General features: G+C 36.2%; 2 protein-coding genes across 3 annotated transcripts; both read left to right on the forward strand.

Annotated features, from left to right (window-relative positions):
* Positions 1-235: 235 nt before the first annotated feature.
* Positions 236-20,732, forward strand: LOC126943487 (olfactory receptor 2L5). Of its 2 annotated transcripts, XM_050772302.1 has the most exons (3): positions 236-362; positions 8,550-9,541; positions 20,704-20,732. In XM_050772302.1, the coding sequence occupies exon 2, from the start codon at positions 8,571-8,573 to the stop codon at positions 9,507-9,509; it is 939 nt and encodes a 312-aa protein (XP_050628259.1). In that variant the 5' UTR covers positions 236-362; positions 8,550-8,570; the 3' UTR covers positions 9,510-9,541; positions 20,704-20,732. The 2 variants fall into 2 exon arrangements, with proteins under 2 accessions (XP_050628259.1, XP_050628270.1); XM_050772313.1 differs by lacking the exon at positions 236-362 and having other exon boundaries at positions 8,513-9,541.
* LOC126943486 (olfactory receptor 2L2) lies at positions 19,613-20,938 on the forward strand. The gene has a single exon (XM_050772286.1). It carries the CDS (start codon positions 19,891-19,893, stop codon positions 20,827-20,829), a length of 939 nt encoding a protein of 312 aa, XP_050628243.1. The 5' UTR covers positions 19,613-19,890; the 3' UTR covers positions 20,830-20,938.
* Positions 20,939-22,426: the final 1,488 nt, after the last annotated feature.

Genomic DNA, 22,426 nt, shown 5'->3' on the forward strand with positions numbered 1-22,426 from the left:
CCTTGAAACATCTAAATACATGATGAGAACTCATTTCTGAACCTTGGACTAAGGCCATCCTCTGTTATTAGTGACTCAGCCTAAAATGTCCAAAGTCTCAGTGGACAATCCCAAGTGAATATCAGCAAAACAACTGGTAATCTCATTCTCCAAGTAAAGAAGGACTGGATTCATGGTTTCTATGGAATCCTCACGAAGGTCTCTGAAATCTCACGTGTAGGGATGATCAATGAATATATACCTTTCTTTAAAAACCATTCAGAAATCTTGCTGAGAAAAATGACTTTGTTCATATGATGGCTGTAAGACTGCTGGCAGCCAACCAAGGCGGTGCGTGTTTGAAATTGAGGAGTTAATAAAAGGTACTGGTTATATTTGTATTTTAAAGTTTTTATTGATCATAGGGAAGAAGGGACTCTGGCAAGTGCTTAAGAGAACTTTATTTCAGAAATCGAACTGAAGTGAAGTTTAAGCACTAGTAACTGTACTTTCTGTTAAGAAAATTCAGCAGAAATTTTGGAGTATAGAATACAGACAACCAAAGTGTTTTTTGCTGCTAATTCATAAAGTGTTTCCCAGATTGGATGGGAAGTGATGATCAATGGAAGAGATGGGGCTAAATTATATTAAACGATGCTGTTTTGGGCTCAAGTGAAATTTAAAAAACGCCATATTCACAATAATTATCATAGAGGGTAGCATTTCCTCATTCATACTTGGTTGGTGTTTTGTTGGTTTGGGTTTGATTTCTTTTGCCACAAGTGATGATTAATTATATGATGCTTATAGTAATCTTATTGCTGTTTCTTACTTGCTATTTCACCTCATATGAATCCAGTCTTTCCAAGGAAATACCTAGAAACAACTCGTGTTGTTTAAAAGTATTAAAAGGCCATTAAAGTTAAGACAAAATGAGAGTGGTTAAAATTGCCAGTCTGTAGAGCAACAATATAGTTTTTAAAATAAAGGACCCTCTTATAAATAATTAAGGAAACCATATGATTAGTAGCTGTGCTATGGGTATCCAAATTTTGTTTTTACACCCAATTTGGAACAAATTGTCATGCTTTGTGCTTTTAAATTTTGCAATATATTTATTTTTTCTTTTGGTACACAAGATAAACTTCCAGTGAAACAACAGAAATATGATTTCTGCTTTAACAGTCATGCAGTGGTTTTGTGAGAAGCAAATGAGCATAGTATGTGGAAACAATGTGAAGGCTATATTACTCTACAGTCATAGTGGAAAACAAGTGTGTGAATGTCAGTGATAGTGATTCTGTTGATGATGAGGGCAATGATAATGATGAAGATGCTGAAACCTGCAGGCTCTCTTCAATGAGACACCCAGTCGAGTAATACATGGTCTCTATGTCACAGACAGCTCCTAACAACCCCTGGATTATTCCCCCCTGTTGCAATTATAAAATACAGGCTCAGATATTCATCAGCAAAAGCTTACATTTCTAGTCATTGTAAGAGCTAGGATTCGATTTAGCACTAAGCCGAGTCTCTCTCCCGTGAACTTACACAGTGAAGCCAAGTAAGCACATCGTTATTCCAAAAGAGCAGTCAAAGAATACTTAATACTCACTTTCTTTTTTTTTTTTTTTAATTTATTTATTATTATTATACTTTAAGTTGTAGGGTACATGTGCATAACGTGCAGGTTTGTTACATATGTATACTTGTGCCATGTTGCTGTGCTGCACCCATCAACTCGTCATTTACATCAGGTATAACTCCCAGTGCAATCCCTCCCCCCTCCCCCCTCCCCATGATAGGCCCCGGTGTGTGATGTTCCCCTTCCTGAGTCCAAGTGATCTCATTCAGTTCCCACCTATGAGTGAGAACATGCGGTGTTTCACAAGAACAGAAAACCATACTCACTTTCATACTCACTTTCTGTCTAGCCACGGAAATGTCTGTCTGCCCGCTTACCTCTGTATCTATCTATGAGAGATACACCTCAATGGCAGGTTGTGACTTGGAAGCACACATACACACAAGCAAATATTCACTTTATATTATTTACTCCTTTACACCTTAAATAGTTATGGTTCTCCAACTTCATACCCTTCTCAACAATTACAAATACACATTGTGTAAAAATTACATAAGATCAATTATTCCTACGTCGGTTAAATATAACATTAGGTACTGTGTCTCTTCTTAGGAGAATCTGTTGTGGAGGAACTTGAAGGAAGGAGGAATCTCCTATAGGATTCCATGTCAGGATGCTGTGGAGAGCCGTCCTTGTCTAGACTCCAGAGGACTCTCTTCTGTGTCATCTGATTGACATTCTACACAAGTGTTGTCAATGTGAGATAATTCTTACTATGGACATGCACAATTAGGTACAGACAGCTTGTTTTAAGGAATTCAGGCTGACTTATTAAGTCAATGACTTCACAGCCATTCCAGTGAAACTGACCCTGTCACCTGTTTTACCGTTTCTTAGCCTTATCTGTTAGTAAGAAAGATCACTTTCTGGAAGTTTCAGAGTTTCAGAACTTTAGAACTTTAGAATTTTCAGGTATTGCTTCAGAAGACAAGAAGAAACCCAGATTTTTGCAAAACCTGGTAAAGGGAGGCTTTTAAAAGTTCAATCTGATTTCTTATAAAACTTCCAGTAAGCCAACTTGTGCCCTTATCTCCCTTGCTTTTTCTTTTTTTCTTTTTTTTTTTTTTTTTTTTTTTTTGGTAAATTCACACATTCTCTGGAGCTATGCAAATGATCAGACCAACTTTAAGAGGATCAGCCATATTTTGTAATGTATAATGATTTCTCTTTGAGAAATCAAATCTGAGGAAAGTATAGGGAAAATAAATCAGTGCCCCAAGGGAAAACTGCAGTATCTAGACTCAAGAGAACCGTCCTCCTTGGTTCCCAACTCTGTCACTAGGTCACTGGACAGTCATGAATAACTCTCTTCAAATCCTGTGATTCAGCTATTCTTCCTTGTGATAATGAGACTATCATTGAAAAATCTTTGTCTTCTATGAATATCTGAATTACTTAAATTAGGCTATTTTCGTTAGCTCATGTTCAACTCTATATTGAAGGATAAGAAAAAGATCTATGCAATTTAATGATGCATTTTGACTTCAAAAGATAGTAATATGTAATTCATTTGGAAATTGGGCACCATTTGTAGAATTGTAATTATCATGCTGAATATGTGCATGCTCAACTTGATTTACAAAGGAGATTATACGGGGTTTTTTTGGTAAGTGAATTATTCCAATAGGTAAACTTTTACATTGGGAACATGGTGGAAATTGCACTTCTTTTAGATTTTCTGAGAAATCTTCTTTCTCTGAAAATATGTATGATTGTTGCCAGGTCAAGTGAAAGTACAGTAAAACCAGATAATATGAGGAAACAGAAGTTTAAATTTTAGCCATTAAAATAATCTTATTTGTGACATAAAAAATCTTATTATTTCTCATTTACTTAGCTTTTATAATGATTATGTATTTCTGTAAATTTAACCTCTGGCTTTTATTTTTGTTTTGGATAATTAAAAAGTGAGTCAGCCTTATTTCAGGTGTACTGCCTAAAAATATTTGGATAAACTAAACCACACATTTTTTAAAACATGTATATAAATGTATATTTATATATGTAACATATATATTTATTTACATGTTTGCACAGGTATGTATGTGTGTATATAAACTTATGTATGTATGTGTGTGTTTGTGTATATATGTGTATGTGTGTGATCTAGAGAAGTTCATTTAAAACCTCTGAATCTCAATTTTGTCATCTATAAAATGTCGGTGGTGATGTCAATGTGAAGAGCTTGTTATTAGGATTAAATCTAATGGAATCACGGAAGAAATCCTGACAAATTGCAAGTGCCAGTGTGTGGAGATAGCCAATAAAAGTTCATGCTGTTATTGTTCCTTTCATGTAGGATGCCACCTGGATTGAAGGTTTAGTTTTCCTAATCGCTGTGAAACAATCATCGGAATTTTTTCTCCTTGCTTTTTCCTCTTTTGTATGACAGCATTAATACTGATGCCCAGGTATATACATTTTAGGAGAGTTATAAGAATAAAAGCAAGTGGAAATGTTTTTAAATGGGCTTAAAATATTTACAGCTATTTCTGTTGATAAAAAATTAAGGGACACAAGTAACCTGTTTGGATTTATTTTTACATAAGAAAAAAAATGTCCTCTTCACATTACTGAAACAGATGTATAATGGCTGAGACTGCTTCCTTATTAGAAACAGGGATCTAATTTTATTTAAATAATGTTATGTGATGGATTAGAACCTTGGAACATGAATAATCAAAGAGATGCTACACTGGTGTCCAAGAGATATTGGAACGTCACAGAACATATCCTGCCACTCACCACTTGGAAAGTCCTATTACCAAGAGCAAGTCTGGTAGAAAGAGACTTTTTCTTCCAAGCTTAGCTGAGGGGAAGCGGGAGAGGCTTCTGTCTTAATGGGAAGTCCCTCCTCTTTCAGGGCAGTAGACAGGGTCTTTTAAGGGGGTCTTGGCAGTAATGACATGCAGGGGGTGAGGAGACGGGGGTCCAATGACTTGCTTGTGGTGTCTTTTCTACCCGGTGGTCTGGCTGGCACCATCGCAGGCAGAGCTGGGTTGTAAATTGAGGCAATCTCCTAGTGGAAGGGAGTTCTGTGGGTGCCTGATTTGCTTCAAGATTCCTTCTCTAGAACTTCTAGGTAAACACAAAGTCATAAAGTTGCCTTGTAGAATGTGTCTGGTGGAGACAGTAAAGGATATATTTGTATTCCTAACCAGCCAAGAAGGAGGTGAGGGAGAAGGAAAAAATAAATTCATATCGAGACCATCCTGGCTAACACTGTGAAACCCCACCCCTACTAAAAGTAAATATATATATATACACACACACATATATATATATACACACACACACACACACACACATATATATATATATGTAAAAGATTAGCCGGGCGAGGTGGCGGCGCCTGTAGTCCCAGGTACTCGGGAGGCTGAGGCAGGAGAATGGTGTGAACCCGGGAGGCGGAGCTTGCAGTGAGCCGAGATCACACCACTGCACTCCAGCCTGGGCCACAGGGAGACTCCGTCTTAAAAAAAAAAAAAAAAAAAAGTCTCATGGAAAGTTTATCATAGATTGCCCTATATAAAATACAAATGATAGAAATGTTTGGAATGTTGTTAGTAATTACAAATAGTACTTACTCTATCTGCCAATAATTAAATTACTAATACAAATTATATACTACTGCTCAGTCTTCGTGCTGATCCCATACGGTTTCCAAATGACTTACATGAAAATAATTTATTCCTCTATATTGCCCTTCACAAATTACCAGAGGTCATAAAATAATTGCTCTGTAGAGGCCCAGAAACTTGTAGGAATTTTCTTAAAATGTATTTGGAATTCCAAATAGGGAATAATTTCAGTACATTTAAATGTTTTTAATTAGGGTGAATATACTTAAGATAAACTGCATCATTTTAACTTTTTTAAGTGTACAGTTCTGTGGCATTAAGGACATTTATATTGTTGTGCAACCACCCCCACCATGCATCTCCAGAGCAGTTTCATCGTCTCCAACTAAAATTATGTTCTCCACACAATTATTCTCCTGTCTCCCTTCCCCCATCCCCCGGGGTCCAGCATTCCACTTTCTGTCTCTGTGAATTTCACTACTCTGGGTACTTCATGTAGGTGAATTCATACAATATTTGCCTCTTTGTGGCTTATTTCACTTTGCATAATGTCATCAAAGTTCATCTGTGCTATAGCATGTGTCATAATTTATTTCATGATTAAAATGAATAATAGTCTATTGTATGTACTCACTACATTTTTTATTGATTTCTCTGTGGACGGACACTTAAGATATTTCTGCCTTTGGGATGTTGTGAATAATGCTGCTGTGAACGTGGGCATAGAAGTATCTTTTTGAGGGTCTTATTTCTTCGGGTCCACATTCTGAAGTGAAATAGCTGGAGCATATACTAATTCTGTTTAATTTTTGAAGAAATTACTATACAGATGGTCCAGAAACACAATATTTTGATGATTTTTTGACTTTAACATGCATTTATAGGAACATGTAATCCTATTGTAAGTTAAGGAGCATCTGGAATTACAATGGTTTGACTTACAATATTTTAACATTGAGATGACTTTTTCAGGATAGTAAATGTATATTTTACTTATGATATTTTCGACTCCTAATGATTTTATCAGGCTGAAATCCATCATAAATCGAGAAGCCTCTCAATCATTTTCCTCAGAGGCTATACAATTTCATTTTGGCTCTGGCTATACTTTTGTCATTTTAGCTCTTACACTTAGGTCACTGATTTATTTTGACTTAATTGTGCTGTAAAGTAAGCATCCAATTTCAATGTTTTGAATGTAGTTATCCAGTTTTTCAAACACTGTTTATTGAAACCATTGTCCCTTCCCAATTGAGTAAACTCAGTTCCCTTTCCAAAAATATATTGCTGTTTATAGGAGAGTCTATTTCTTGACTCTGTTTTCTTCGTCCTCCTCCCCTCCTCCCCCTCCTCCTCCTCCTCCTTCTTCTTCTTCTTCTTCTTCCTCTTCCTCTTCCTCTTCTTCCTCCTCCTCTTCTTGTTTGAGACACAGTCTCACTCTGTCACCCAGGTGGGAATGTGGGGCTACAATCTTGGCTCACTGCAACCTTGGCCTCCTGGGCTCAAGCAATCCTCCCACCTCAGTTTCCCCAAGTAGCTGGGACTACTGGTGTGAACCACCTCCCCTGGCTAATTTTTGTATTTTTTGTAGAAACAGGATTTTTCCATTTTGGTTGGTCTCAATGTTCTGAGCTCAAGCAGTCTGCCTGCCTCAGCCTCCCAACGAGCTGGGATTACAGGCGTGAACAAACACACTTGACCTCTCCTTTCTTCTATTGGTATACATGCCTGGTTTTATAACAATGCCATACTGTTTTGATTACTGTAGATTTTGGAAGTGGAACAAGACAAGGATGCCCACTCTCACCATTCCCAGCCAGAGCAATCAGACAAGAGAAAGAAATAAAGGGCATCCATATTGGTAAACAGGAAGTCAAACTGTTGCTGTTTGCTGATGATATGATTGTTTACCTAGAAAACCCTAAAGACTCCCCCAGAAAGCTCCTAGAACTAATAAAGGAATTCAGCCAAGTTTCAGGATACAAAATTAATTTACATAAATCAGTAGCTCTCCTATTCACCAACAGCAGCCAAGCAGAGATTCTAAGCATTAGGGAAGCAAAGACACAGAATACACATCCTACGGGTGAGAGCTTGAGCAGAGGCATGGAAGCTAAAATGGAATTGGCATATAGATATTCAGATATCTATATCTAGGGTCTGCGGTAACTTGAGAATTGTGAAACTGAATGAGGAGGCAAAAGAGAATGAACATTTAGTGGTGGCAGACATTAAAAGCCAAGACTGTGAGTTACATTTTGTGAAAAGGGTACCTAACATAATAATTCATTCTACATTTCAAAATAGAAGAACCAAATAATGATGTCTGACTTAGAGAAAGTTTGACTTGGGATTATTATGCAAAGACAATTCAAGAAGGAAATAAATGTTCCTCCAAATGAGTGACAGGCTGCTGCAGCTTTAGAAGTAAGTCTTACACAATAAGTGTAGAATAATATCATCCAGAAAACGTAATGCTAATTTATTCATAATAAGATCCAAACATATGCATTTAACTTACCTTTCCATGCATTTGTTTTAAGCATAACATATAATCTTGATTACATCTGAGTCTGTGTTCGACATAAAATATTCCTATCCTTTTGAAGTTGTAAGACAAATGATTTTTCCCATAAATGTATATATTTCCTAGAAAAAATTTTGGTTATAAATATTTGTCTCATCAAATATTAATCTCTGGATAGAAAATACGATTTTTTTTCTAAATACGAAAGATTAGTTTGTCATTTAAGAGTTATAAAGTTGTTTAAATAATTCACAGTCTAACTAAACTAAGGATTTTTAAAATAATTGGCTTACTATTCTATAAGCAGTCCCCTCTTATCCACTGTTTTGCTTTCCATGGTTTCTCCTGTGATCAACTGCAGTCTGAAAATATTGTGTGGAAAATGTCACAAATGAACACTTCATAAATTATAAATTGGTTTTCAGTCATAGCCCAGTGTTGCCTCATAGTGCCTACATTGTTCCCCTCACTTTATTTCATCGTGTAGACATTTTGTCTTCCCATGAAGTATTTTGTCATCACAAGAAAAATGAGCACAGTACAACGAGGTATTTTGAGAAAAAGATAGGACCTGCATTTGCATAACTTTTATTACAGTATATAGTTATAATTGTTCTATTTTATTTGTAGTTATTTTTGTTAATCTCATCTAATTTATAAGTTAAAATTTATAACATGTATTGATGGATATAAAAAATAGTGTATATAGGATTCAGTGTCAACTGCAATTTCAGGCATTCACTGGGGGCCTTGGAATGCAGCCCCTGCGGATAATGGGGAACTACTGTACTTGACTTACCCTTGTGTCTCCCTTCAGGAAGGATCGTATGAATGCTCCATGGAAAATTACAATCAAACGTTAACTGATTTCATCTTATTGGGGCTGTTTCCACCGACGAAATTTGGCCTCTTCCTCTTCATTCTCATTGTCCTCATTTTCCTAATGGCTCTAATTGGAAACTTATCCATGATTCTTCTCATCTTCTTGGACACCCATCTCCACACACCCATGTATTTCCTACTTAGTCAGCTCTCCCTCATCGACCTAAATTACATCTCCACCATTGTTCCTAAGATGGCTTCTGATTTTCTGCGTAGAAACAAGACTATCTCCTTCATTGGGTGTGGGACTCAGAGTTTCTTCTTCATGACTTTCGCAGGTGCAGAAGCGCTGCTCCTGACATCAATGGCCTATGATCGTTATGTGGCCATTTGTTTTCCTCTCCACTATCCCATCCGTATGAGCAAAAGAATGTGTGTGCTGATGATAACAGGATCTTGGATGATAGGCTCCGTCAACTCTTGTGCTCACACGGTATATGCTCTCCATATCCCATATTGCAAGTCCAGAGCCATCAATCATTTTTTCTGTGATGTTCCAACTATGTTGACCCTAGCCTGTACAGACACCTGGGTCTATGAGTATACAGTGTTTCTGAGCAGCACCATCTTTCTTGTGTTTCCCTTCACTGGCATTGCGTGTTCCTATGGCCGGGTTCTCCTCGCTGTCTACCGCATGCACTCTGCAGAAGGGAGGAAGAAGGCCTATTCGACCTGCAGCACCCACCTCACTGTAGTGACTTTCTACTATGCACCCTTTGCTTATACCTATCTACGTCCAAGATCCCTGCGATCTCCAACAGAGGACAAGGTTCTGGCTGTCTTCTACACCATCCTCACCCCAATGCTCAACCCCATCATCTACAGCCTGAGAAACAAGGAGGTGATGGGGGCCCTGACACGAGTGATTCAGAAAATCTTCTCGGTGAAAATGTAGACATACGTTCTGTCTTAGAGTCAAAGCACTAGGTTCATATCATCTTAGCTATGTACAGCAGTTAAGAAAAACATTATTACACGTCCAGTGTGTCAAACAGAGGTTAATCTAGATTTGCCTTTTAATTTAGTCTTGACATTATAGTTGCATATTCTAAGACATTTGTTTTGTTTTTATTTGTGTTTCTTTTTATCAAAAGACAGATCATATATTTTCCACTAAATTGTAAGGGCACAGAATTTCATTATCATGTAGAAATCAAAATAATAACTGTCCAAAGGAATCATATCATTGAGCATAATAGTTATATGTTGATTATTTCCCATTATTATTAAAATAAGACAAAATAACAATAAATTATTTAAGACTACTGAATCTAATTGAATATCAAATAATATTTTATTTACTCTCAACTGCTGTCTCCTCTTTTTGCTAAAGTAATGATTTATAAAGAAATTTACCTCAGGATAAATACTTATGTCTGGGGTGAAGTCAATTTGGCTTTAGTAAAACAACAATTTCTCTATAAGAGATTCTACAGAAGTTACCTTCTCTAGAACCTCTTAGATTACAGTTGACTTAGACTTAGTTGAGTGTGGAGTAGGTTATTTGAACCATTCCCCAGTCACATCACAACACACTCAATGTTTGTCTCTTGAGTAGCCACGGGTATTCTCATGCAAGACATTCTATCCTGAACAAATTTTTTTCCACTTACTCTTCTTCTAAATCAACAAGTCTGTAGATCTTGGATTGGGATCAACTCCTCTGCTGCACTATTTTTATACTTGCTTAGGCATGTGCCTAAAAGGATCAACATTATTTTCATAAAAGTTATCTGCTTAGGTCCATTCTCTGAGTGAAAGGCCATTGCTCTCCAGAAGAGCCCATTCCTGAGAAACTCTTTAATCTCTGAGGAGAGGAGGAAGAAGGAAGGTAGAATGAACAAGTAAGAGAAAAGCCCTGCATTTTACAATTTTCCATAATGTAACATTTTTCTATAATTATTTTTCCAAAGTTCTTTCTGTTGCTCTCAAATAGAATAATCTTCACTCTGGAAATATAATTAAAATGCATAAAAAGTATTTATTTGAAGAGTAACATCACGTGATCAGAAAATATATTTTCATTTAGTATTAATTAATTTTGTTTATTTATTTTTTATGTTACTTTAAGTTCTGGCATATGTGAGCAGAACGTGCAGGTTTGTTACATAGGTTTACACGTGCCGTTGTGCTTTGCTGCACCTGTCAACCCACCATCTAGGTTTTAAGCCCCGTATGCTTTAGGTATTTGTCCTAATGCCCTCCCTCCCCTTGCCCAAGAATTTGTAATGATAGCCATTAAAATCTCAATGTAGAAAATTTTATATCTGATTTGAAAAAGAAAACTGTAGGCTTTAATATTATGTATCTAAAATGCTATTATAGCAATGTAAAATAAAATAGATGATAGATGATAGTGTAAAATGACTGTTAAATACAAGAAAATATGTATTCAATATTTACAACATGAACTTATCTTTTCATTGTAAATAATATAAAACTACGTTTTGTCTTTTATAAAATGCATTTTTATTAAAATACACTGTGTATCCATTAAAAGTCATTTGACAAATATAAGTGTGTCTATGTAAAAAGTAGATCATAAACGTGTTTACCTCTGTAAATCTAACATTGTTTTAAAAAGAAAAGCCCCAGATTGTCCAAACCACAGCGGTGATGAATGCCTGATCTGCAGTTGACCCTTGAACAATGCAGACTTGAACTGTGCAGGCCACTTACACATGGATTTCCCTCTGCCTCCGCCACTCCTGAGACAGCAAGACCAACCTCTCCTCCTCTTCGAAGGTCATTCAGAGGTCCTGAATGTTTCGTATTTTTTCACATGGAACTTTCCTGGAGAGAATCCCAAGCATGGTTCACATTGGTTCTCACAAGCTGGGAAAAACTGGGAATGATTATGTTACTATGATTGTAGCCTTCCAGTGAAAGTCCCAGTTTCATTTCTTTCTGTCCTTCAATCCAGACTGGCTTTCAGACACAAAAAGAAAAATACGTCATGATCTCACTTATATATTGGGACTAAAAATAAACTGAATACAAAGAAACAGAGAGTAGAATGGTGGTTACTCAAAGTTAGCTTGTCTGAGAAACTGACTCGGTGCAGGATGCAGCGTCTTCATCTCCCTGTCTCATGAGGTCACCACTCACTCTCCACCAATCAGCAATCGCCACACGTTAGCTCGTCAGGCAACCGGACTCCTTAAAAATGCCATCCCGAAGCGTCTCCAGAAGGCTGATTTGAGGCTCTCTTTCTCTTCCTCCTTCAGCTGGCCTACGATTATTAAACTTTGTCTCCTGCAACTCCCGCTGTTTTGGTGTTTTGGTCGGCTAACACTCCATGGGCAATTGAACCCTGTGGGCCTGTGACAATCCTGCCTCAGTCTCCCCGTAGGTGGAATTACAGGCCTGTGCCACTGTCTCTTGCTCTTTTACAAAAGATTTGACATAAATGCTTATCATCTGAATCTTGTATCTTTGGGACATACAGTGAGATTTCTTATTAAGTAAATATGAGTATGGATTTAAAGAACTATGTGATTTAATGAATAATTCAAATGGACTGAATACAGACATGGAAAAATGTAAAATAAGCAGCTCAGTTTTATGTTTCTTATTCTAATCTCTTCTTTCAGAATAAACCAAGTCGTGGCCGACTATCTGCTTAGTTTTGTCGTTTCTACTGCAGAAGTGTGAAATAATCAATTTCTACGTCACGAAAACTCTCAGGAGATCTGGGGTATTTCAGGAGTAAGTTGTTGACTCATATCCCCCATGTTTGCATATGTGATGTGACCCTAGTGGGTAGTTTTGAGGTATACCTAAAAGTCTTTCTCTTTTACAGAAATTCCCTTGAAGTCTGTCTTCCCACATCAAATAAGGAGTGTTATCTCATCTTTCAGCTCAAATAGGTTTTGTCTTCTGTCTTTTGAAGATGTGAAAAACAGTTCCCTGGTTACACTAGACATGGCACCTATTATTATGTTAACAGCCAAAGTTTTAAACTTGACAAAAAAATTCTTCAGCTTTTCAAATGCAGGGATATTGAAACATCTCTACACTTGGACTTTCAGGAAATTGTCCTTGCCAGGATGTACACTGACTACCCTGACTGGATCATTATACAACATACATATACATCAGTACATCAAATTGTCTGGTCCAAGTGCAGTAGTGTTTACAACTAATTGATCACAACCAGTTACATGTTTCTTGGTTCCTTCTCCACTCCCACTGCTTCATCTAACTAGTCTATACATATCAAAATATATCAAAATAAATATAAATAAAAATACATATCAAAATGTGTCAAATAATAATTTATCAAATACACGTGGAAAAATTCAAATACTTTTAAAACTCAACAGAATTAAAAGTGAAGAAGTATTAGTTTTCTCAGGTAGATTGTATTATTAATTCATTTAGTAAAAAAATAAATTTGATAACATTTAAAGCACTCTACTGAATAAAAATTTAATTACTTAAATTAAATATAAATATTTTCTAAATATTAATAAACCAAAGAGAGTAGTAACAACATTTTATTATCTGTTTTAATGGGAGAAAATCGCTGTATAATTTAATGAGCATTTCCAAATGTAAAGAACCAATGTGAACATGCATAGCACCTAAAATATGTTAAAAGATAACTCCCATGTATGTGATAGCTTAATAATTTCTACTTATGTGTTTTTATTAAATTAAACTCATTCTATTTTAGTGGCTTAAATCTTACTGCCAATATAAATCAAACTCAGAAAGAAATTAATGTATGCAGATTCATTATTACTGTGGATGCCTGAATAACAACATTCAAACTATAGGTTTTCATAAAGTTTAGAAACACAAAAACATTGACATAATGTGAATAAATCTATTTGTTTCTTCCTCCATTGAGTTTACCTTTGACATGCCTTGAAACATCTAAATACATAATCAGAACTAATTTTGACCCTTGGACTAAGGCCATCCTCTGTTATTAGTGACTCAGCCTAGAATGTTCAAAGTCTCAGTGGACAATCCCCAGTGAATACCCGCAAAACAACTGTTAATCTCATTCTCCAGGTAAAGAGGGAGTGGAATCATGGTTGCTACTGAATCCCCATGAAGGTCTCTGAAATCTCCTGTAGGGAAGAAAAATGAATATATGCATTTCTTTAAACAATATTCTTTAGGCTTACTCAAAAAAATGAATTTGTTTCTATGATGACTGTAGGACTGCTGTCAGCTAAGCAAAGGTCGTGGGTGTTTGGAAATGAGGAAATAAGAAAGGTATTAATTATAATTGTATTTTAAAATTTTTATTGATCACAGGGAAGAAGGGACTCTGGCAAGGGTTTAAGAGGACTTTGTTTCAGACATAGAATTGAGGTGAATCTGAGCACGAGTGACTGTACTTTCTATAACACTATTCAGTGGAAATCTTGGAGTAGGAAATGCAGACAACCTAAAGTGGTTTTGCAGTTAATTCATAAATGTGTTTTCTGGTTGGGAAGGGAAATGATGGTCAATGGAAGAGACAGGGATAGATGATATTAGACTATGCTTTTATGGGCTCAAGTGAAATTAAAGAACCCAAATTCACAATAATGATTGTAGGGGGCAACATTTCCTTGTACCTACTTGGTTGGTGTTTTGTTTTGGTTTGGTTTGATTTATTTTGCCATGAGTGATGAGTGATTGTATGATGCTCATTGTAATCTTAATGCTGCTTCTTACTTTGTGATCTAGAGAAGTTCACTTACAACCTCTGAATCTCAATGTTTGTCATCTAAGATGTTGGTGGTGATGTCCATGTAAAGAGCTTTTTACTAGGATTAAAACCAATGGAATCACAGAACAAATCCTGACATATTGCAAGTGCCAGTGTGTGGAGATAGTCAATAAAAGTTCATGCCGGTATCCTTCCTTTCATGCAGGACATCATTGGGGTTGAAGGTTGGTTTTGCTACTTGCAATGAAAATATCATCAGAAATTTTTCTGCTCACTTTTTCCTCCTGTGTATAACACCATTAATGCTGATGCCTAGGTATATATATTTTAGGAGGGTTACAAAAAAAAAAGCAACTGGAAATGTTTTTATAGGCTTAAAATATTTATTGCTATTTGGGTGGATAAAAAACTAAGGGACAGAACCCATGTGGATTTATTTTTGCATAAGAAAAACATATCCTCTTCACATTACTGAAACAGATATATAATGGCTGAGGCTGCTTTCTCGTTAGGGACAGGGCTCTATTTTTTTAAAACAATATTATATGATAGAATTAGAACCCTGGAAAATGAATTATCAAAGAGATGCTACATTGGTGTTCATGAGATATTGTAACTACAGTCACAGAACACACTCCTGCCCCTCACCACTTGCAAAGTCCTATTAACAAGAGCAAGGTCTGGTAGAAAGAAAGAGACTTTTTATTCCAAGCTTAGCTGAGGGGAAGCAGGACAAGCTTCTGACTGAACGGGAAATCCTTCCCCTTTCAGGGCAGTAGACAAGGTCTTTTAAAGGGGTCTTGGCTTGAATGGCATGCAGGGGGTGAGGAGATGGGGGGTCCAATGACTTGCTTCTGATGTATTTTCTTTTTTTTTTCTTTTTCTTTTCTTTTATTATTATTATACTTTAAGTTCTAGGGTACATGTGCATAACGTGCAGGTTTGTTACATATGTATACTTGTGCCATGTTGGTGTGCTGCACCCATCAACTCATCAGCACCCATCAACTCGTCATTTATAGCTTCTGATGTATTTTCTACCCGGTGGTCTGGCTGGCACCATCTCAGGCAGAGCTTGGTTGTAAATTGAGGCAAGCTCCTAGTGGGAGGCAGTTTTGGGGGTGCCTGATTTTCTTCAAGGTTCCTTCTCTAGAACTTTTAAGCAAACGCAAAGTCATATAAGCTTGCCTTGTAGAACGTGTCTGGTGGAGAGTGTAAAGGATAGATTTCCATTCCTAAACAGTTAAGCAGAAGGTAGGGGGAGATTGGAAAAATAAATTTGTTGTATTTCTTTTTTAAAAATAGGGTACTCAGTTACAACATGGCATTACGTATGAGATCTGATGTGCCATTTAATATTCTGATGTGTGTTACTTTTCCTCTTTTTAAAATTAGGATAATAACTCTCATGGAAAGTTTATCATTGACTGCCCTATATAAAATACAAATAATAGAAATGCTTGGAATGTTAATTGTGTTAGTAATTTCAAATGGTACATGTTCTAATTGCCAATACTTAAACTACTAATATAAATTACAAACTGTTGCATCAGTCTTAATGCTGATCTCATCTTGTTTCCAAATGATACATATAAAAAATAATTTGTCCTTCTAAATTGTCCTTCACAAATAAACAGAGGTCATAAAATAATTGAAAATAAATTGCTCTGTAGAGGCTCAGAAATTTGCCAGAATTTTCTTAAAATGTATTTGGACATCCAAATATGAAATAATTTAAGTACATTTAAATGTTTTTATTATTTTTATTTATTTCATACATGAGATACTACATATTATCTCATGTATTAAATATACATAAGATAAACTGCACCATTTAAACTATTTTAACTGTTCAGGTCTGTGGCACTAAGTATATTTATATTATTCTGCAACCATCCCCACCATTCATCTCCAGAATAGTTTCATTGTCTCCAACTAAAATTTTGTTCTCTACACAGTTATTCTCCTTGACTCCCTTCCCCCATCCCCCGGGGTCCAGCATTCTACTTTCTGTCTCTGTGACTACTCTGGGTACTTCATGAAAGTAAATTCATGCAATATTTGCCTGTTCCTGGCTTATTTCACTTTGTATAATGTAATCAAGTTTCATCTATGTTGTGGCATATGTCAAAATTTCTTTCATTTTAAAAACTGAATAATATTCCATTGTGTGTACTCACTACATTTTTTATTGATTTCTCTGTGGATGGACACTGACGTTGTCTCTGCCTTTGGGGTGTTATTAATACTGCTGCTGTGAACGTGGGCATAGAAGTAGATTTTTGTGTGTCTCGTTTCTTTGAGTTCATGTTCAGAAGTGAAATAGTTGGAACCTATACTAATTGTTTAATTTTTGAAGAAATTACTATACAGATGGTCCAGAAACACAATAATTTGACCATTTTTTGTCTTTACTATGCATTTATAAAAACATAAAACTCTATTGTAAGTCCAGGAGCATCTGAAATTACAATGGTTTGACTTAAAGAATATTTTAACATTGAGATAACTTTTTCACGATAGTAAATGTGTATTTTACTTACAATATTTTCAACTCATAATGGGTTTTTCAGGATGAAACCCATCATAAATCGAGAAGCCTCTCAATCATTTTCCACAGAGTCTGTACAATCTCATTTTGCCGCTGACTATACTTTCATGGTTTTACCTCTTACACTTAGGTCTTTGATTTATTTTGACTTAATTTTTCTATATGGTGTAAAGTGAGCATCCAATTTCAACATTTCGAATGTAGATATCTAGTTTTTCAAACTCTGTTTATTGAAAAGACTGTCCTTTCCACATTGAGTAAACTTGGTTTGCTTGCCAAAAAAAATACTGCTGTGTATATGACAGTCTATTTCTTGACTCTGTTACTCTGTTTCCTCTTTCTTCTTCTTGTCCTTCCTTTTTTTTTTTGAAACAGGGTCTCACTCTGTCACACAGCTTGGAATGTGCTGGTGTGATCTTGGCTCACTGCAACCTCTGCCTCCTGGGCTCAAGCAACCCTCCCACCTCAAGCCCCCAAGTAGATGGGACTACTGGTGCGAGCCACCACACCTGGCTAATTTTTTTTTTTTTTTTGTAGAGACAGAATTTTACCATGTTTCACTGGCTGGTCTCGATGTTCTGAGCTCAAGCAATCTGCCTGCCTCAACCTCCTAAAGTGCTGGGATTACAGGTGTGAGCCACCACACCTGTCCTCTCTTTCTTCTATTGGTATACATGTCTGGCTTTATACCAATGCCATACTGTTTTGATTTCTGTAGTTTTTGGAATTGGAAAAATTCAAGGATGCCCATTCTCACCTCTTCAACATAGTATTTGAAGTCCTGGCTAGAGCCGTCAGAAAGAGAAAGAAATAAAGGTTATCCACATCAGTAAAGAGGAAGCCAAACTGTTCCTCTTTGCTGATTATATGATTGTTTACCTAGAAAACTCTAAAGCTTTCTCCAGAAAACTTCTAAAACTGATAAAAGAATTCAGCAAAGTTTCATGATACAAAATTAATGTACACAAATCAGCTGCAAATATTAAACCACTTAGGAATATACCTAACCAAGGAGGTAAGAGAACTCTATAAGGAAAACTACAAAACACCGCTGAAAGAAATCATAGATGAAACAAACCTATGGAAACACATATCATGCTAACACATAGGTAGAATTATTGTATCTTTAATTTCCAAGAGTCATTTATTGTTGCATTTCACATCCTTGTATATAGCTAATGATATTTGGTGGATTTTATAACATATCATAGACATCTTCATTCCTGAAGATAGGAATTCTTAATTTTAAAAACTCATTCTTTTTGCAGGTTTGTGATAGTTTTAACTCAGTGTGCATATATGTGTATTGATCCTTAAGTGAGTGTGCATCTTTGTGTGTGCGTGTATAGATGTGAGTTTGCACACTGTGTGGCTCTTACTCTTTCATATTGTTACACTTCCTCAAAGGTCTGCTGACTTTTGGCTCTAAAATATTTTTCAAGCCTAAAAACTTCATTCCTCTTATGCATTCTGTGCAAAGTTGTCCACTGATGTCTTCTATCTGGAGAAGAATGCTCGAACCACCTCTACCCAGAAAACTGTCAGGTTGCTGTTTCCTTTTTTCCATTTCAGTGAATGGTCATTTCTCCAAATCCTGTCTTTTGAAGACATAAAGTGATTTACTGTCTTTGCTTCCCTAATGCTTAGATTATATTACACTTTATGAATCCTTCAAAAATTGATAAATATAATCCCTTCATATGAATGGGAGGATCCATAAAGTCTACGTAATCTAAGCATGAGGGAAGCAAAGACACAGAATATACATCATATCTAGGGAGACCTTGAGCAGAGACATGGAAGCTAAAATGAACTTGGCATATAGATATTGAGATTAGAGTGTCTACATTAACTTGAGAATTCAGAAATTGGATGAGGAGGCAAAAGAAAATGGACATTTGATGGTGGTGGACATTCAAAATCAAGGCTATGAATTCCATTTCATGAAAAAGGTACTTAAAATAACAATTCATTCTACATTTTCAAATAGAAGAACCAAATAATGATGTCTGACTTAGGGAAAGTTTGACTTGGAATTATGCAAAGACAATTCAAGAAGGAAACATAAGTTCCTCCAAATGAGTCATAGGATGCAGCAGTTTCAGAAGTAAGTCTTAAAGAATAAATTTAGAAAAACCAATTATCCAGAAAAAATAATGCTAATTTATTTATAATACAGATCCATAGCATATGCATTTAATTTACCTTTCCATGTGTATGTTTTAAGCATAGCATATGATCTTAATGGCATCTGAGTTTGTGTTCGGCATCAAACATTCATATCCTTTTGAAGTTGTAAGACAAATGATTTTTCCTATAAATGTATATATTTCTTAGAAAAAAATTTGGTTATAAATATTTGTCTCATCAAATATTAATCTCTGGATAGAAAATACGATTATTTTCTAAAAGGAAAGATTAGTTCATCATTTAAGAGTTATAAAATTGTATAAGTAATTCACAGTCTAACTAAAGTAAGGATTTTTAAAAACAATTGGCTTACTATTCTGTAAGTAGTCCCCTCTTATCCACTGTTTTGCTTTCCATGGTTTCTCCTGTGATCAAATGCGGTCTGACAATATTGCATGGAAAAGTCCACAAATGAACAGTTCATAAATTTTAATTTGGTTTTCAATCATAGCCCAATGTTGCATCACAGTGCCTACATTATTCCCCTCACTGTATCTCATCATGTAGACATTTTGTCTTCCTATGAAGCATTTTGTCATCACAAGAAAAATGAGCACTTTTTCAATAAGATGGTTTGAAAGAAAAATACAGATTGCATTCACATAAGTTTTATTACATTATATAGCTATAATTGTTCTATTTTATTTGTAGTGATTTTTGTTAATCTCTTCCTTGCCTAATTTATAAATTAAAGTGTATAATACGTATTTATGGATATAAAAATAGTGTATATAGGGTTCAGTATCAACCCCAGTTTCAGGCACCCACTGGGGGTCTTGGAATGCAGCTGCTGTGGATAAAAGTGAATTACTGTACTTAATTTACCCTTGTGTCTCCCTTCAGTATGGATTATAGGAATGCCCTATGGAAAATTACAATCAAACATCAACTGATTTCATCTTATTGGGGTTGTTCCCACCATCAAGAATTGGCCTTTTCATCTTTACCCTCATTGTTCTCATTTTCCTAATGGCTCTAATTGGAAACCTATCCATGATTCTTCTCATCTTTTTGGACACCCATCTCCACACACCCATGTATTTCCTACTTAGTCAGCTCTCACTCATTGACCTAAATTACATCTCTACCATTGTTCCTAAGATGGTTTATGATTTTCTGTATGGAAACATGTCTATTTCCTTCATTGGATGTGGGATTCAGAGTTTCTTCTTCTTGACTTTAGCAGTTGCAGAAGCACTGCTCCTGACATCAATGGCCTATGATCGTTATGTGGCTATTTGCTTTCCTCTCCACTATCCCATCCGCATAAGCAAAAGAGTGTGTGTGCTGATGATAACAGGATCTTGGATGATAGGCTCCATCAACTCTTGTGCTCACACGGTATATGCTCTCCATATCCCATATTGCAAGTCCAGAGCCATCAATCATTTTTTCTGTGATGTTCCAGCTATGTTGACCCTAGCCTGCACGGATACCTGGGTCTATGAGAGCACAGTGTTTTTGAGCAGCACCATCTTTCTTGTGTTTCCTTTCATTGGTATCGCATGTTCCTATGGCCGAGTTCTCCTCGCTGTCTACTGCATGCACTCTGCAGAAGGGAGGAAGAAGGCCTATTCGACCTGCAGCACCCACCTCACTGTAGTGACTTTCTACTATGCACCTTTTGCTTATACCTATCTACGCCCAAGATCCCTGCGATCTCCAACAGAGGACAAGGTTCTGGCTGTCTTCTACACCATCCTCACCCCAATGCTCAACCCCATCATCTACAGCCTGAGAAACAAGGAGGTGATGGGGGCCCTGACACGAGTGATTCAGAAAATCTTCTCGGTGAAAATATAGACAAACGTTCTGTCTTAGAGTCAAAGCACAAGGTTCATATCAACTTAGCCATGTACAGCAGTGAAGAAAAACATTATTACATGCCCAGTGTGTCAAACAGAGATTAATCTAGAACATTTGTCTTTTAATTTAGTCTTGACAACATTATAATGCATATTCTAAGACATCTATTTTTGATTATGTTTGTGTGTTTTTTTGGTTTGTTTATTTGTTTGTTTTTAATGGGTTTTGGCTCTTGTTTCTCAGGCTTGAGTGCAATGGCGCAATCTCAGCTCACCACAACTTCCGCCTCCCAGGCTCAAGCAACTCTCCTGCCTAAACTCCTGAGTCAGTTGGGATTACAGGCATGAGCCACCACGCCCTGCCTGTTTTTTTTTTTTTTTTTAATCAAATATAGGTTATATATTTTCTACCAAATGTGGGCAACAGGGTTTCATTAACATGTAGAAATCAAAACAGTAAAGATCCAAACTAATCATATTATTCAGCATAATAATTATATAATAGTTGTTAATCTCCTTATTATTAAAAGACAAATATAACAAATTATTTACGATTACTGAATCTCATTGAATATCAAGTAGTCTTTATTTACTCTCAACTGGTGTGTATGTCTTCTTTTTCCCAATGTTTTACTAATAAGTTTACCTGAGGATAAATAATTATGTTGGCGGAGCAGCCAATTTGGCTTTAGAAAAACAAGAGTTTCTGTATAAGAAATTCTATAGAAGTTACAGTCTATAGACCCTCTTAGACTGTAATTGACTTAGTTGATTGTGGAGTAGGTTATTTGAACCATTCCCCAGTCACATCACAACACACTCAAGATTTGCCTCCTCTGTAGCCATGGGTATTTTCATACAAGACATTGTGTTCTGTACAATTTTATTTCCACTTACTCTTCTCATAAATCAACAGGACTATTCAGCTTGAATTGGGATCAGCTCCTCTGCTCCACTATTTTTATACCTGCTTAGGCATGTGCCTAAAAGGATCACCATTATTTCATAAAGGTTATCTGCTTAGGTCCATTCTCTGAGTGAAAGGCCATTGCTCTCCAGAAGAGCCCATTCCTGAGAAACTCTTTTGTCTCTGAGGAGAAGAGGCAAGAAGGAAGGTAGAATGAGCAAGTAAGAAGAGCCTCATATTATCCAAGTGATAGCAGTGGTGAATGACTGATTATGCAGTTGGTCCTTGAGCAACACAGATTTGAACTGTGCAGGTTCAGTTGTGGATTTTGTTCTGCCTCCACCACTCCTGAGACAACAAGAACAACCTCTCCTCCTCTTCCTGCTCCTCAGCCCACTCAACGTGAAGACAACAATGATGAAGAACTTTATGACAAACCTCTTTCCCTCAATAAATAGTAAACATATTTTCTCTTTCTGATGATTTTCTCAATAAGATATTCTTTTTCTAGCTCACTTTACTGTAAGAATAGAGTATATAAGACATATAAGATATAAAATATGAGTTAATTGAATGCTTATGTTATTTATAAGGCTTCCTGTCAACAGTAGGATATCAGTAGTTAGGTTTTGGGAAGTTCAAAGTTATGTGCATATTCTACTGCATGGGGGTCAGTGACCCTAATTTC

This window comes from Macaca thibetana, chromosome 1 (assembly GCF_024542745.1).
Source record: "Macaca thibetana thibetana isolate TM-01 chromosome 1, ASM2454274v1, whole genome shotgun sequence".
In the NCBI taxonomy this organism is placed as follows: Eukaryota; Metazoa; Chordata; class Mammalia; order Primates; family Cercopithecidae; genus Macaca; species Macaca thibetana.

What these genes read in the sequence shown, in the direction of transcription:
- LOC126943486 (XM_050772286.1), top strand. Translation starts at nt 19,891, where the DNA reads ATGGAAAATTACAATCAAACATCAACTGATTTCATCTTATTGGGGTTG.
- LOC126943487 (XM_050772302.1), top strand. Translation starts at nt 8,571, where the DNA reads ATGGAAAATTACAATCAAACGTTAACTGATTTCATCTTATTGGGGCTG.